This window comes from Mixophyes fleayi, chromosome 4 (assembly GCF_038048845.1).
Source record: "Mixophyes fleayi isolate aMixFle1 chromosome 4, aMixFle1.hap1, whole genome shotgun sequence".
Classification (NCBI taxonomy): domain Eukaryota; kingdom Metazoa; phylum Chordata; class Amphibia; order Anura; family Limnodynastidae; genus Mixophyes; species Mixophyes fleayi.
The window spans coordinates 343,644,990-343,663,484 of NC_134405.1; the positions used below are offsets into that span (position 1 = coordinate 343,644,990).

The 18,495-nt window shown below is 43.8% G+C and overlaps 1 protein-coding gene across 13 annotated transcripts in view; it reads left to right on the plus strand.

The window, feature by feature from the left end:
* Nucleotides 1-1,419: 1,419 nt before the first annotated feature.
* Nucleotides 1,420-18,495, plus strand: part of C2CD5 (C2 calcium dependent domain containing 5) — a 70,181-nt gene continuing 53,105 nt past the window's right edge. For all 13 annotated transcript variants that reach the window (XM_075210773.1, XM_075210780.1, XM_075210783.1 and 10 more), the window contains exons 1-4: nt 1,420-1,537; nt 7,531-7,641; nt 11,705-11,791; nt 11,874-12,045. In XM_075210773.1, the coding sequence (XP_075066874.1) occupies nt 7,552-7,641; nt 11,705-11,791; nt 11,874-12,045 (349 nt within the window). In that variant the 5' untranslated portion in view covers nt 1,420-1,537; nt 7,531-7,551. The remainder of the gene's footprint in view (nt 1,538-7,530; nt 7,642-11,704; nt 11,792-11,873; nt 12,046-18,495) is intronic.

Consider the following 18,495-nt stretch of genomic DNA (forward strand, 5'->3'; position numbering starts at 1 on the left):
TAACAGGATTTAGAGAGGGACAGAATGTGAGGCGTAAATGAAAGGGAGGAATCAAGGATGACCCCCAAGGCATCGGACTTGGGGGACAGAAACGAGGGTAGTGTTATAGATAGATAGATAGATAGAATTGTAAAGCATTACGGAATTTGCTGGCGCTATATAAATGATGATGATGATGATGATAGATATATATATTTATTTATTTTTAAACATACCCAGAACTGAGAGTTGAAGCAGCATCTACAATAAAATGAATATTAAGGATTGTAGATATGTAATTCACAACACTACAACCACCGGTGTGAGTCTTCTGTGTGCACTATTATTGGAGTGGTTTTCCTGACTGCTGGTTGGCTGAGGACATTTATTGTTGTATTATTACATAGTGTAACACCTGCCGTTGGGTGTAATAACCTAGAATCATCTCACACTTGCAGCCACTGACCAGGATGATCCTCAGAGACCAGTCCTTCCTTCTCTCATATAATGGGCTGTGGGTACGTCACATAGACCTAGGCCTGTCATGGGGTTTACCTAACATGGACAAACATGTAACGCAGAGAGAAGAGGGTCTTGTTACATATATAATGTAATGTGTTAGAAGCTACAAATAACTGTGTAGTGATTCCTGGAATATACTTAGTATTGAAGTTCTGGATACTGACGGAGGTGCGAACCTGGAGTCTTGTGATAACGCCGCTGAGCGTCTCCACTACATGTATCCTGTATTGTGTTACTGTGGCCTTATACACCTCTACATCTCTATTTATATAGACTTCAATGGGATTTAAAATCAAAAAAGAAGAACCGCAAAGAATTCTGCATTGTCCTTTAAAAATCAGCTCCCGGCATGAAAAATCTGCATAATGTTCCCATATGGTGTAAAAATAATAATTAAAAAAAAATAAGTTGTAGATAAAGGATATTTTACATAGGGCCTTGTACAGTATATATGAGCTATATACTACAGAGTCCTGTGATACTCCCTCCAGTCAGGAGACAGTATGAGATAATACAGCCACATGCAAGTGCTGAAGGAGATGAGCGTGTTCCCCACGTGACATTGGAGTGATATATGATTATGGTATAGAGATGTATTAGTAATACAGTGCTAATATATGGTACAGAGTAATGTCAGTGTGACACTATAATATAACTATAATATACAGTCATGTCAATATAATATACAGGTATGTATAGATAAGTGTTAGTAATATAAGGTATAATATACAGTCATGTCAATATAATATAGATAAGTATTAGTAATATAAGGTATAATAGACAGGTATCTGTAGATAAGTGTTAGTAATATAAGGTATAATAGACAGGTATCTATAGATAAGTGTTAGTAATAAAGTATAATACAATATACAGGTATTTGGGGTCAGGGCTTCGCCTCTCTCTGGCTCTTGGTCTGTATCGCGCTCCGTACTCGTCAGTGACCGGCCCGGAAGCGGAAGCAGCCGTAGGACAGTGAGATCGGGGTGATGGAGACATGTTGGGGGGCGAGTGGCCCCGATCCCAGTTCTCGGAGTGTGTGAGTGACAGAGACCCCGATACCGAGCGCTGCCCCCCGTGTAATCATACTGATCATACCACAGCCGGGCCCGCGAGGGGGCGCTGTCCTGTCCTGGGGGGAGGGGGTGATAGGTATGGGGGGTGTCAGATATTGAGGGGAGGGGGTGTTAGATGTGGGGGGTGTCAGATATTGAGGGGAGAGGGTGTTAGGTATGGGGGGGTGTCAGATATTGAGGGGAGGGGGTGTTAGATGTGGGGGGTGTCAGATATTGAGGGGAGGGGGTGTTAGATGTGGGGGGTGTCAGATATTGAGGGGAGGGGTGTTAGATGTGGGGGGTGTCAGATATTGAGGGGAGGGGGTGTTAGATGTGGGGGGTGTCAGATATTGAGGGGAGGGGGTGTTAGATGTGGGGGGTGTCAGATATTGAGGGGAGGGGGTGTTAGATGTTGGGGGTGTCAGATATTGAGGGGAGAGGGTGTTAGATGTGGGGGGTGTCAGATATTGAGGGGAGGGGGTGTTAGATGTGGGGGGTGTCAGATATTGAGGGGAGAGGGTTTTAGATGTGGGGGTGTCAGATATTGAGGGGAGAGGGTGTTAGATGTGGGGGTGTCAGATATTGAGGGGAGGGGGTGTTAGATGTGGGGGGTGTCAGATATTGAGGGGAGAGGGTTTTAGATGTGGGGGTGTCAGATATTGAGGGGAGAGGGTGTTAGATGTGGGGGTGTCAGATATTGAGGGGAGAGGGTGTTAGATGTGGGGGGTGTCAGATATTGAGGGGAGGGGGTGTTAGATGTGGGGGGTGTCAGATATTGAGGGGAGAGGGTGTTAGATGTGGGGGGTGTCAGATATTGAGGGGAGAGCGTTTTAGATGTGGAGGTGTCAGATATTGAGGGGAGGGGGTGTTAGATGTGGGGGGTGTCAGATATTGAGGGGAGAGGGTTTTAGATGTGGGGGTGTCAGATATTGAGGGGAGAGGGTGTTAGATGTGGGGGGTGTCAGATATTGAGGGGAGAGGGTGTTAGATGTGGGGGTGTCAGATATTGATGGGAGAGGGTGTTAGATGTGGGGGGTGTCAGATATTGAGGGGAGGGGGTGTTAGATGTGGGGGGTGTCAGATATTGAGGGGAGAGGGTGTTAGATGTGGGGGGTGTCAGATATTGAGGGGAGAGCGTTTTAGATGTGGGGGTGTCAGACATTGAGGGGAGGGGGTGTTAGATATTGAGGGGAGGGGTGTTACATGTGGGGGGGTGTCAGATATTGAGGGGAGAGGGTTTTAGATGTGGGGGTGTCAGATATTGAGGGGAGAGGGTGTTAGATGTGGGGGGTGTCAGATATTGAGGGGAGAGGGTTTTAGATGTGGGGGTGTCAGATATTGAGGGGAGGGGGTGTTAGATATGGGCGGGGTGTCAGACATTGAGGGGAGGGGGTGTTAGATGTGAGGGGTGTCAGATATTGAGGGGAGGGGGTGTTAGATGTGGGGGGTGTCAGACATTGAGGGGAGGGGGTGTCAGACATTGAGGGGAGGGGGTGTCAGACATTGAGGGGAGGGGGTGTTAGACATTGAGGGGAGGGGGTGTTAGATGTGGGGGGGTGTCAGACATTGAAGGGAGGGGGTGTTAGATGTGGGGGGGTCAGACATTGAAGGGAGGGGGTGTTAGATGTGGGGGGGGATGTCAGACATTGACGGGAGGGGGTGTTAGATGTGGGGGGGTCAGACATTGAAGGGAGGGGGTGTTAGATGTGGGGGGGGGGTGTCAGACATTGAAGGGAGGGGGTGTTAGATGTGGGGGGGGTGTCAGACATTGACGGGAGGGGGTGTTAGATGTGGGGGGGTGTCAGACATTGAGGGGAGGGGGTGTTAGATGTGGGGGGGTCAGACATTGAAGGGAGGGGGTGTTAGATGTGGGGGGGGTGTCAGACATTGGGGGGTGTTAGATGTGGGGGGTGTCAGACATTGAGGGGAGGGGATGTTAGATTGGGGGGGTCAGATATTGAGGGGAGGGGGGGATAGGTATGGGGGGTGTTAGACATTGAGGGGAGGGGGTGTTAGATGTGGGGGGGTGTCAGACATTGAGGGGAGGGGGTGATAGGTATGGGGGGTGTTAGATTTTGAGGGGAGGGGGTGTAAGATATGGGGGGTGTCAGACATTGAGGGGAGGGGGTATTAGAAATGGGGGGTGTCAGATATTGTGGTGAAGGGGTGTTAGATGCACTTAAAAAGAAAAGCGAAGAAGAAGTGTATGTGATTGAAGCACTCCAAGGATATATAATCATATATTAAAAAATAGTAATCTTAATTATTTATCCATTAAAACTAATTTTATTGAGAAACTCCTGATTTGTAGGTGGCACAATATTAAAAACAAACAAACAAATGTATGTGATATGGTGACAAATTGTGGAGGATGTGAGATAATATTGCAGTATTCTTGGGAATGCTGGTCGTTGCCTTTCTTTACTTCTCTAAATCTTAAATTTGATAATGATTCTAATTTATTACACTCCTTCTGGAATGTAACTATATACATGTAAGTATATAAACGGATGTTGGTATTCTCACCACTTCCAACATTCATTGAAATATTATCTAGGGCCTATTCTTTCTTAGGGCATGGAGAGCTCTTATTCATAGAATCACATCATTTGTAATTAATCCAAATTCTATTTACGTATAGATGTCTAACTTGGTGCATTCCCACTTAGGTCAATAATTAAGCTGACTATTATATGTCTGTTTGTGTAGGGATGAATGCTTCAATCAGTCTGGTAACCGGTTTTATTAACAGCCACCTTACTATTCAATAGTGAAATCCGTTATATAGATAATATTCTAGCGCTCCGGTCTGTAATGACAGATTCTAAACCCTATGTACAGTGGTTATGAAAGTAATAGAAAATCCATTTAAATATAGATTCCAATTATTAGAAAGGGGGACAAAGACAACACACATCCGCAAAGGGCTGACGCGCGTTTCGCTGAGGCTTTAATGAGGCAAGTTTTTCTCTTTTTGAGTGTATATGTTTAAGTGTATACGGCTGCACGTCCTGTACATACATTTAAACTGGGTGGAAATTGGATACATTCCAAAAACAAAGGTTAATATGGATGTAAATACCATTTAACTTGGATGACCACAGGTAAAAATTAACCAGTGCGGGTGGAACCCCAGTTCTTTTCTAACTTTATGGGTGGTAACAAATGTGGTGGGAGTATGTGCTGCTATTTATGGAGGAGGGATTTTTCATTTAGTTTTAGTCTGACAAGCGTCACTAAATGTAGTAAAGGGCATTTACTATCCATTTATCATGTTTCTTCCAAAACACTGATCAGGTTCCCTTGTCGTGTCTCTGTTGTACATGTGAATATTTGTATTACATTGGTAGAAATTCGCTTGCCCATATATAGTGCGCCCTGGCTGTGCTAAAGGCATTTAATTCATAGTTACCCACTCTCCGAATGTCCTGGAGTCATTTGAATTTGGGTGAGAACTCCTGGACTGCCAGGAGAGAAGACAGTTCTCTGGCAGGGGCGCCTACCCACTGAGTGGGCAGGGTTTGGCACCTACCCACTGAGTGGGCATTGTTTGGCGCCTACCCACTGAGTGGGCATTGTTTAGCGCCTACCCACTGAGTGGGCATTGTTTAGCGCCTACCCTCTTAGTGGGCATGGTTTAGCGCCTACCCTCTTAGTGGGCATGGTTTAGCGCCTACCCACTGAGCGGACAGCGTTTAGCGCCTGCACGCTGAGTGGCCAGGGTTTAGTGCCATCATAGCCTTGCCCCTCTGACTTCATAAGACAAATAGGGGGGTATTCAATTGTTAGCGTTAACGAAAAAAAACGAGCGCTCAAAAAAATCTTAGCATTAATACGGTAATTACTCGCGGAATTTCAGCTCGCCGCTCAGAAATTCCGCGAGTAAACTACCATATTAACGCTTTTCGCACGAAATATTACCGTATAAACGGTAATATTTTTTGAGCGCTCGTTTTTTCCCGTTAACGCTAACAATTGAATACCCCCCAAAGTCTCCAGTCACACCAACCTCTTGTCAGATAGGCATGGGAGTTATCGCTGCAGGAGGACCAATCAGAAGCCAAAGCCACAATCTCAGTGACATGACAGAGATTGCAGTTACTTATTGGCCCTGTCTCCCCACTTCCTCCCACTTCTACACAGTCACACAGACTTACCATAGAGCCAAGACAAATGGCTGCACAAATGTGTCCCAACCTGGTAGAGCTACGATCACGCCACCTCCTGGCATCTCCCGCAGGGCAAGTATGCCAGTATGGACTAACGGAAAGTATAGGCTGGTGCCCAGTCTACACCATTTCTGAGGCCGTGGTAAAAAAATAAAACAAGTTGTTTTAAAGGGAGAAAAATACCATGAGGTCCCTTTAAACAAAAAAAACGCCACCCATAATGCATCTTTTCCACCCCTTCCATCCTATTTATCTACCTCATAACTGGATGGTTCCCCCCTCAATCCCCTGATCAGTTCCCACAGTTTGCTGATCTCCCTGTTGTTAGTCCACATACAGCAATTTTATACAGTTTTATTCAAGACCACATTTTCTTTCATGGGCATTATATAGGGAAAAGCTTCTTAACACCAAATGGCATTAAACAGCTAAACATTAGAATAAACAACTGTGATGATCAGGTCTGTAACTCCGCTACACAATGCAAAAAAAGATTCACACAGCTAGAATAACATTATACAATTCATATAAATCAATAACTATTTTAAACTGCAATATTTTGTGCGTGAACCAATTATTGATTAAATGAACCAATAGATATAATTGATATAAAATGACTCATATGATCTCTTAAACATTTCATACAACCAATTTATTAATTTCTCTGAAGCATAAAAGTGTCAGTCAGTGGAGGAGAATACACATTAGGATATTATATTCCTGAATCATTATTACCAAGTATCTGTAAAGCGGATATGGATAAAGTGTAGGGGAATAAACCACAATGTGACTGAGTTATAGTAAATCACATTCCACTGTAATGGGTACAAAGGCCCAGTGGGTTCCTGCACGCTGGGAATGCTGAACACTGACTGCGTCGCACCCTTATGACGCTAAATCTGTTGTTTATTTTACACTTTCTTCCTGCAGCAAAAAATGTTTTTTTGAAGTTGCAAATTTTGCACCCAGCATTTTGCTCTCCTAACTCTAAATTAGCCCCTGTGTAATGCTTGTTACCCATTGCATGTAGTTGCCACTCGTTAAATGATTTGTTTTCTAATAGTGTTATATTATCTTTAATAATCACTAAGCTGGGTTAGTTCCTAGGTGGTGGCAATATCGCACTGCTCACCTACGTCTGCATTTTGAACACTGCACTGGAATTGAGCTCTGAGACTGAATTCATATTGTATGGTTCCTTTCCGCTCACTGGATCCATATAGAAATGTGTGAATTCAAGATAAAATCGGCACGTGATATTAGAAAATGGCATATCCGCTTAAATGACGCTTAACGTTCACAGACCCGAGTATGTCAATGCGTCTCCCTATCAATGTCCTAGGCTTCTGTTAATGAAAGTCGGTGAAATATGCAATGTAACAGCTCAGATGTCTGTGAAGGATGTAGGTTAAACTCTTCTCCTTAGTTTCTGGGATGACGTTTGTCTTTACCGCCTGCTCAGTACCCCTATGACTAAACGTTGTACACTGCACCCACTAACAGCATGTAAATAATCAGCCTGATTATAATGCAACATTATTTGCATTTACAAGTGATGTGTATATATATATATATATATATATATATTAGAAATCTATTTCTGACCCTAAAGAATCAGCTGTACAAAGATCACACATTACCCAGGTCTTGTGCTCCATATTCCAGTTCTTCATAGAACTTTTACAGTAAGTGTGCTGCCATTAGTGTATCAGGTATAGGTCAGAGATGTTGTATACAGCAAGGTTACGTGTGACATCCTAATCACTCTATGCTGCCTTGTGGGACACATTGTATCCTCTCTTCTATAGATGATCGTGAACCAGTAAGCCATGCCTGGAAAGTTGAAGGTTAAGATTGTGGCCGGACGCCACTTGCCGGTGATGGATCGAGCAAGTGACCTGACAGATGCCTTCGTGGAGGTCAGAGCTTTCTTCTAATGCATTGTATAGTGATAGATTGTAAGCTCTTCTGGAACCAAAACTGAACTGTGCTTCCTTTGTGAATATTTTGTTCATTACCCTGTTATATTAGGTATAAGGAAACTCTTGTTGACAGTGTCTAAAGTATTTTAATAACACTCACTGTATACATGGCAATCTGTTCATTTGACCCGATTACAAATGATCAGTTACGATAGGTTTGATGGTTAACGGTCTAGGTCTAATGAGCGGATGGCGGGTGCCTCCTGCAATCTGGTTTGCAGTGTCTGCACATATATGCTGATATGGCAACAAGCAGCAGATCTGATTTACTCGTCCCGTTCAATCAAATCCTGATTGTACCCGGCCTTGTCCTGTGCCAAATCCTGTACATTGTACCCGGCCTTGTCCTGTAACAAATCCTATACATTGTACCCGGCCTTGTCCTGTACCAAATCCTATACATTGTACCCGGTCTTGTCCTGTGCCAAATCCTATACATTGTACCCTGTCTTGTCCTGTACCAAATCCTATACATTGTACCCGGTCTTGTCCTGTGCCAAATCCTATACATTGTACCCTGTCTTGTCCTGTACCAAATCCTGTACATTGTACCCGGCCTTGTCCTGTACCAAATCCTGTTGTTCCTGTCCTTGTCCTGTACCAAATCCTGTATATTTACCCAGCCTTGTCCTGTACCAAATCCTGTACATTGTACCTGGCCTGGTCCTGTACCAAATCCTGTACATTGTACCCGGCCTTGTCCTGTGCCAAATCCTATACATTGTACCCTGTCTTGTCCTGTACCAAATCCTGTACATTGTACCCGGCCTTGTCCTGTACCAAATCCTGTTGTTCCTGTCCTTGTCCTGTACCAAATTCTGTACATTGTACCTGGCCTGGTCCTGTACCAAATCCTGTACATTGTACCCGGCCTTGTCCTGTACCAAATCCTGTTGTACCTGTCCTTGTCCTGTACCAAATCCTGTATATTTACCCAGCCTTGTCCTGTACCAAATCCTGTACATTGTACCCGGCCTTGTCCTGTACCAAATCCTGTTGTTCCTGTCCTTGTCCTGTACCAAATCCTGTACATTGTACCCGGCCTTGTCCTGTACCAAATCCTGTTGTTCCTGTCCTTGTCCTGTACCAAATTCTGTACATTGTACCTGGCCTGGTCCTGTACCAAATCCTGTTGTACCTGTCCTTGTCCTGTACCAAATCCTGTATATTTACCCAGCCTTGTCCTGTACCAAATCCTGTGCATTGTACCCGGCCTTGTCCTGTACCAAATCCTGTTGTTCCTGTCCTTGTCCTGTACCAAATCCTGTACATTGTACCTGGCCTGGTCCTGTACCAAATCCTGTACATTGTACCTGGCCTGGTCCTGTACCAAATCCTGTATATTTACCCAGCCTTGTCCTGTACCAAATCCTGTACATTCGACCTGGCCTGGTCCTGTACCAAATCCTGTACATTGTACCCGGCCTTGTCCTGTACCAAATCCTCTACATTGTACCCGGCCTTGTCCTGTACCAAATCCTCTACATTGTACCCGGCCTTGTCCTGTACCAAATCCTGTTGTTCCTGTCCTTGTCCTGTACCAAATCCTGTATATTTACCCAGCCTTGTCCTGTACCAAATCCTGTACATTGTACCTGGCCTGGTCCTGTACCAAATCCTGTACATTGTACCCGGCCTTGTCCTGTACCAAATCCTCTACATTGTACCTGGCCTTGTCCTGTACCAAATCCTGTGCATTGTACCCGGCCTTGTCCTGTACCAAATCCTCTACATTGTACCCGGCCTTGTCCTGTACCAAATCCTGTACATTGTACCTGGCCTGGTCCTGTGCCAAATCCTATACATTGTACCCTGTCTTGTCCTGTACCAAATCCTATACATTGTACCCGGCCTTGTCCTGTGCCAAATCCTATACATTGTACCCTGTCTTGTCCTGTACCAAATCCTGTACATTGTACCCGGCCTTGTCCTGTACCAAATCCTGTTGTTCCTGTCCTTGTCCTGTACCAAATTCTGTACATTGTACCTGGCCTGGTCCTGTACCAAATCCTGTTGTACCTGTCCTTGTCCTGTACCAAATCCTGTATATTTACCCAGCCTTGTCCTGTACCAAATCCTGTGCATTGTACCCGGCCTTGTCCTGTACCAAATCCTGTTGTTCCTGTCCTTGTCCTGTACCAAATCCTGTACATTGTACCTGGCCTGGTCCTGTACCAAATCCTGTACATTGTACCTGGCCTGGTCCTGTACCAAATCCTGTATATTTACCCAGCCTTGTCCTGTACCAAATCCTGTACATTCGACCTGGCCTGGTCCTGTACCAAATCCTGTACATTGTACCCGGCCTTGTCCTGTACCAAATCCTCTACATTGTACCCGGCCTTGTCCTGTACCAAATCCTCTACATTGTACCCGGCCTTGTCCTGTACCAAATCCTGTTGTTCCTGTCCTTGTCCTGTACCAAATCCTGTATATTTACCCAGCCTTGTCCTGTACCAAATCCTGTACATTGTACCTGGCCTGGTCCTGTACCAAATCCTGTACATTGTACCCGGCCTTGTCCTGTACCAAATCCTCTACATTGTACCTGGCCTTGTCCTGTACCAAATCCTGTGCATTGTACCCGGCCTTGTCCTGTACCAAATCCTCTACATTGTACCCGGCCTTGTCCTGTACCAAATCCTGTACATTGTACCTGGCCTGGTCCTGTGCCAAATCCTATACATTGTACCCTGTCTTGTCCTGTACCAAATCCTATACATTGTACCCGGCCTTGTCCTGTGCCAAATCCTATACATTGTACCCTGTCTTGTCCTGTACCAAATCCTGTACATTGTACCCGGCCTTGTCCTGTACCAAATCCTGTTGTTCCTGTCCTTGTCCTGTACCAAATTCTGTACATTGTACCTGGCCTGGTCCTGTACCAAATCCTGTTGTACCTGTCCTTGTCCTGTACCAAATCCTGTATATTTACCCAGCCTTGTCCTGTACCAAATCCTGTGCATTGTACCCGGCCTTGTCCTGTACCAAATCCTGTTGTTCCTGTCCTTGTCCTGTACCAAATCCTGTACATTGTACCTGGCCTGGTCCTGTACCAAATCCTGTACATTGTACCTGGCCTGGTCCTGTACCAAATCCTGTATATTTACCCAGCCTTGTCCTGTACCAAATCCTGTACATTCGACCTGGCCTGGTCCTGTACCAAATCCTGTACATTGTACCCGGCCTTGTCCTGTACCAAATCCTCTACATTGTACCCGGCCTTGTCCTGTACCAAATCCTCTACATTGTACCCGGCCTTGTCCTGTACCAAATCCTGTTGTTCCTGTCCTTGTCCTGTACCAAATCCTGTATATTTACCCAGCCTTGTCCTGTACCAAATCCTGTACATTGTACCTGGCCTGGTCCTGTACCAAATCCTGTACATTGTACCCGGCCTTGTCCTGTACCAAATCCTCTACATTGTACCTGGCCTTGTCCTGTACCAAATCCTGTGCATTGTACCCGGCCTTGTCCTGTACCAAATCCTCTACATTGTACCCGGCCTTGTCCTGTACCAAATCCTGTACATTGTACCTGGCCTGGTCCTGTGCCAAATCCTATACATTGTACCCTGTCTTGTCCTGTACCAAATCCTATACATTGTACCCGGCCTTGTCCTGTGCCAAATCCTATACATTGTACCCTGTCTTGTCCTGTACCAAATCCTGTACATTGTACCCGGCCTTGTCCTGTACCAAATCCTGTTGTTCCTGTCCTTGTCCTGTACCAAATTCTGTACATTGTACCCGCCTTGTCCTGTACCAAATCCTGTACCATTGTACCCGGCCTTGTCCTGTACCAAATCCTGTTGTACCTGTCCTTGTCCTGTACCAAATCCTGTATATTTACCCAGCCTTGTCCTGTACATTGCAACACACACACACACACATACATATATTTTACTCAGCATGGAGACACCTACAAAGTCTACAATGTTTTTATGGTGGGATTTCTTTTAAATGTAATTTATCACTTTGTTCTCCCTCTTTATTTCCAGGTTAAGTTTGCAAACACCACATTTAAGACAGACGTGTATCCGAAGTCTTTGAATCCACAGTGGAATTCGGAATGGTTTAAGTTTGAGGTAATGTTGGGATTTTAGAACTACAACCTCTGTCCTGTAAACAATGAGGGAATTAACCCCACGCATCCTGGTCTGTGTGCAGGTGGATGACGAGGACTTGCAGGATGAGCCGCTACAGATCACTGTGCTGGACCATGACACCTACAGCGCCAATGACGCCATCGGGAAAGTGTACATAGATATTGACCCATTGCTGTACACGGAGGCGGCCACGGTGATATCCGGATGGTTTCCTATCTACGACACCATACACGGTAAGACATGTTCTATTATATTATAAACATGATAGAGACTCGCACAGCTCTGACATATTATGTTATAAATTGCTAGAAATATGTTAGTTCCTTCCAATCACTGCTGTGTGTGTATATATATATATATATATATATATATATATATATATATATCCCACCCGAATAGGGGATCCGAGTGGGCTCGCGAGCCGGCTCTGTACTCTTGCGTGTCCTCGGATCTGAATCGAGGGAAAACATCATTGTTGCGTTGTCGGATCTCGCAGGCTTTGGATTCCATAAGTACCTCCCTCCCCAGGAGATACAGTGTCATTGCTCACAAAGCAGCAGTGTTCTTGTCACTCTCCAGTCTCCAGTGACATTGCTCACAAAGCAGCAGTGTTCTTGTCACTCTTCAGTCTCCAGTAACATTGTTTAGTGCAATTGCTCATACGGAAACAGGAGGGGTAGTAGTGTTTTATTGTCACTTGACAAAAATTGACTGGAAATGAATGTTATTGAGGTTAATAATAATGTAGGAACAAAAATTGAACCAAATTAAGTGATTCTAGAAAAAAAAAAAGGCATTTTAGAAACAAAAATAGAGATCCAAAACCAAAACCCGCCAGGGCGGTTTTGCCAAAACCAAAACACGAAGTTAATCCAGATCCAAAACCAAAACACGGGGGTCAGTGAACATCTCTAATATATTGATAAGGAAATAATATCTCGGAACGCAGATTCAGATGAAGAGCAAATCTGATGTTTTCGACAAAGTTTGAATAGGGTCCTTCCATTTGTATAGGAATCTGCTTCGTTGTTGAATTGTCGTTAGGTGGGGACATTATTCTAGGCATAGGGACATAAACAGGTGCACGATAGGAGATTGTAGATGGACCTACCGTGACCCCCAATTTTTTTCTTACACATTTTTGCCTTGCAACATATTGGGACCCACGGGCAGCACAGTGGCTAAGTGGTTAGCACTTCTGCCTCACAGCGCTGGGGTCCTGCAATTCTTCTATTGCATTTTTGTGTCCTCATGGTCAGAAATAAAGGTGCAGCACTCTTGCCCTATCAATGCATATGTCCCTCCTTCTGAGGCTAGCGCCTGGTCTAAGGCAGGTCATTCTGCAAGGTTACCTTACGTATCTGAGCCATTTCTTTATTTATTTATTTTAGTGCATCATTAGTTTCATTAACTCTTTTATCCATGTACTGAGTGTATTCCTCTAACCTTTCTGATAAAATACCTGCTCCTACTTGTGGAGTGAATACATGAACTGTTCCCATCTGTTTTGTACACTATATTTCTTTTCTTCTTATAGAATACTTGTTTATCATTAATGTTGCGAGGATGACTGGGGAGGGTCTTAGTGATTCTTAGCATAGGGGCCACTTTGGCTAGGATGCAATTACCTAACCCACCTACCGGTAGCCATGAATATGCACTAGAGCTGTAAAACCAATAGAAACCCCTAGGGAAAGGAGTTCCTGGAATTGCCACAGACCTGAGGAGTGTTGTCAATAATGCTCGGGTATTATTTCCACTTATGCTTAAGGGGTTTAACCTGTGTATATCAGTTATTTTTCTGAATACCCTTACCATTGTGTGATTAATGTCTCCATAGTGATCTCTGAGAATGGAAGACAGTCTTTCTTGTACATTTAAAGTTAACAATCCGTGAGGACAGCTTCTATCACCCAATAGTTTTCTTCTAGACTTAATAACTATCTGTATTTTACCTCCTTCTGTGACAGCTTTGGAGTCGTTAAACTGAGCACAAATAGCTGGTGAACCAACACTCACAATTACCTTTGGGGGGGGCGGTGAGTCAACCTGCCGTTCAGAGCTAACCTGGGCAGGCAGGTTCTTTACCCATTCTCTCCAATCATACCTGAGGGCCTCGTCCCAAAAAACATAAATGGCCACTAGAGGTACCAGACTCAGTCCATAGGTAGATGGGAGCACACCCAACAATTCGTCCCATTATTAGTCTTAGCAATAGCCTTATGAATAGTCAAAATAGAGTTATTTCCCTTGGTCTCCTGCCCATGGTCTGTGATTCGCAGTCTTAACACAGCCGAATGGACCAACATAAGTAGCAGCAACAGCTTCATCTCCACGGGTTGAGGAGACTACTCCTTTCTGACTAGGAGGGGGCTCAAAGGGGCGTTATTAGCCCTGTAGCTAAAGGGTCAATGGCTCTCTTTTTAGGGATGGGGCCATAGGTCAACTGAGGGTGTCAGAAGAATGTGCTCAGGCAAAGGGGGGCGGTGCAGGGGTCTGTACCTTCTTACAATGAGAGGAGTGTATCCACATAGACTTCTCACCTGCTTTGACTGCTGTCGAAAGTTGTCAGTAGAATTTGATAAGGTACTTTCCACCGATCATGCAGGGAACTGGAACGTAAAACGTTTTTAATCATCACAAAATCTCCAGGCATTAGTTCATGGTAGGCTACCGGATTATAAGGCTGGATAAAAGTTATAGCCTCATGTATATGTTTAATCTGTCTGTTCATATTGACCAGGTATTTGACAGTGATATCTTGTGCTGTGCTGAGGTCAGGAGCAGGTGTCGGCATGAGATTTGGTAGTCTTGCAAACAATATCTCATATGGTGAGAGGTGCATTGGTCCTTTTGGCGTAGTCCGTATGGAATGCAAGACCACAGGCAGGGCTTCGGGCCAGGGCAAGCCCATCTGCTTCATAGACTTCTGTAATTTATTTTTTATAGTCTGGTTATACCTTTCAACCTTGCCACTTGATCTGCTAAAACACTATCCCTGTGAAATTTGTCCCTTGATGAGATCATATAATTTGAGACAATCCATACCTACACACTGATTCCTGTGCTATTTTCTTAAAAAGTCTACACATACCAATACACACTGCAGTTATCTAACCATTGGCAGCTGAATGAAATCAAGTTGTACCACCTGAAATGGTCCTTCTGTAGCAGGAAGGCGTGAAGGTGTGGTAGGAACAGACCTTCCAGGATTATTTTGGATACATGTCAAGCAGGCTTGACACAACTTAGCAGCTATGGTAGTGGTTAGTAGGCTCTAACCAATTCAATCATAGCACTCTTAGAGGCATGGGTGAGACCGTGTGCTCCTTGTGCCAATGCAAATAAAAGTGCTCTGGGTGTCACTGGCCTACCGTCCTTGTTTCACCACAAACCTTCAGAATCAGGTTGACATACTTCCTGAGGAGGAGATTTCCTGTGGACAAGAGGCTGATTGCATAGATATTAACATTTGTTCATCAGGTATACATGTTGCAGACATAAATACATTTATTTTTCATTAATGTCTTTTATCATATACTAGTATGTGCCTTGCATTTAACGACTGCCAACTGTTTAGGTTTCAGTAATGCATTCAAAAGGTTTTGTACAACCTTGGTGTGTGCTATAGGTGTCAGTATCAATGTTAGCAGTTTTACCTTGTGCTATTTCACAAGCCCTTGTCAAAAGCCACAAGTTCCGCTAACTGGTCTAAGTGTAGACCAGACAGAAGCTTGGCTTCCAGGGTATAAGTTAGTGTGCATACAGCATATGCAGAACCAAGACTGACATCCTCTCGCCGCAAGCAACTGACATCCACAAACAGAACCAAATCAGGGTTTTGTACAGGTCGGGGCATGGTGAATAATTCTGTGTGACAATATAGAGACAGTCATGCTCATCGCTGCCACTCTCCATCCTCTGAGGCTGAAACGTCTCATCACTCAGCGGAAATAGGATAGCAGGGTGTGAAATATTGCAACGTTGAATGATAAGATTGCTAGGTGCAAATAAGGCTCCTTCCTACATAGTGAGGAGTGATGAGATCAAATGTTGCGTTTGATATTACTGATGATGTGGCTCCTATGTCAATCAAGCAAAGTATTGTTGTGCCATTTACAAACAAATTAATATCAACAATCCTCAATATCAACAATCAACACAAGGTACAAGGGGCCACATCATGCTATCATCCCTCACCCACACCACCCCCCTGCCCCGACCTTCTGTCCCTTGTTGTTCATTCTACAATTATATAGTTGGTTTATAAATAGGATCATCAAAAGTCAAATTTTAAAATGAAACATTATCCTTTCAGTACTTTACTAATAGTTAATACTGAGAACACTACATTTTAACATGTATCCGTACTGTCACTGTGTAATCAGTAAAAGATCTGATTATTCTCACAAGGACCCATTGATTGGTTGCGCACGTCCCTCCAGCTCTCAGATTCTTCAGAGAGGGGCTGTGGGTGATGCTGCAAAACTCTCACTGTCACTAACTGAACTGTCTATGTGACTGCTCCATGTTTATGTCGGCATTGTTGAGTTAAACAGCTGCTGTAAGCTTTTTTTCACTTAGAAACCCAACTTACAAAGAAGAAAACAATTGGTTAGAGGCAACACATTTATACTATGAAAATGCTACCAATATGCCATCCTCACGATAAAATAACATGAAGCTGAAATGAAACATTTAAAAACCCCTTTTTTCAAAATACTAAACATTCCTTAATTTATTCAAAACATGTTTATGGCAGTTACCTGGGAGAGGAACAGCTCGTTCGTCCTGTGTGTTTTCTCATTCCATTTCTTCAAATATTTCACTGCAGTCAACCCATGTTTGTGACACATGAGACTAGATGGTGTCCCATTGGGAATATCCACCAGGGATTGAGTGTGTCCCATTATTATATCGTATTGAAACACACAATTGTTGCAGCGCACAGTTCACAATGTAACACTTCTTCTAAGTCACTCAGTCTCTATCTCCAGTCTCAGTAAGACTGTCTTATGTGTTTACCCTGATGAGTATTCTAAGTGATCACACAGATGTTCACACTTGTTTAGACTGTCTGACCCCGTGCGATCAGCTCATGGGTACCTGGCCACTTCTACCAGCGATGCAATCTGAAGGCGAGAACGCAGGTATTCTACTTTACACATTCACGGCACTGAAATAGCGCCTGGCGGACCCTTATGGTCACTCACACACTTTAGGGAATGTTTGTAGGAGCCTCAGTCAGCGGAGTGAGGCACGAGGTTCAGCCTTGGTCACTTCCACATTTAATCCTACATACATCTTGCAAGGTCCATTTCACTCACTTGTTGTAAGCAATACCACATTCAATGTATTAACAGTATAATAACAGCAAAAATACTTGAAAATAAATTTCCTTATTCCTACTCTTTACCAGGCACTTTAGTAGAGCACAAACCTTTGTAGTACAGTAACTAAATCATATTTCACACATTTAGCACATTCAATTAATGCACTCTCTTAGCCAAGCTGGTGACGTCTTTCTGGGTTCCACCTTCTGGTATACTTAATACCAACAGGGACTGACTCCCGTCCACTATCTGTCCACACAGTTACCCGGAACCTCAGATAGTGGAGTTCTCACCTCGCAGTGTAAGAACAGAGTCAATATTTCACTGTATTCCATCTTGCAGACCCCCAGACCCCTGCAACCATGTCATCTGATTGGAAAGTCTCATGACACTATCACCGCAGACACACTTTCTATGGCTTTTGTTAAAACCAACAAGGGATGGTGAAAAGATCTATACCCGAATCAGTCTCTGAAATAGCGACACAGACCCCTCCTAGTGTGATACGGTGGAGTTTACCGTAACTCCCTTCTTTCACGCACCTTTTCCCGTCACACACAGAGGTCTTATGTGATCATTCCGTTCACATCCCACACGCTCCTCATGCTTATTGCTTATGTTAAAATAATGCTTATGTAACAATAACCATCGAATGAGACAACACAGTATTAAAGTAACCTTAAGAAATTCATGTAACTCAGTACAATAAAGTCAAATGCATCAGATATATCAATACCACTACAAGTAATACAATCAGTGCATCTCATAATGCAATTAAAAACAGTGCAGTCAATGATATTTTAGACATGTAATGGGAAAAAATATAATGCAATCTGTATTAGTAATAGAGAGGAAAATAGAAGGAAGAAAATTAGATTTGCGTCACCAGACTCTTACCCCATAACAGGAGTCCATTAATGACTATAGTACTATTCCACCATAAAGAAAATGAAAGGTAATAAATCCTTTCCTCTGTGGCCACACAGTCTCTGTAGGGGAAATTCCAGATAGCCTTCGCTATCCTGGTCTCCAGATCATATGTCCAACCGGGCGGAAACACCAAACTGATAAGGAAATAATATCTCAGAACGCAGAGTCGGATGAAAAGCAAATCTTCGGTTTATTTTGCGGTAATCTTCAATACATTCAGCGATTTCACATAAGGACAGACATATGGCTGTCGACTCGTACAATTAGCTCATATAATAAACAGATCCTAGACAGAAATTGATTAGATAATATCACAGCGTAGTACAAACAGTTTATCAGAACCAATATTCAAGCAGTGATATCCGTTCTATTATTCTATTCAGCTCTCAAACTTCTTTATATATATATATATATATATAT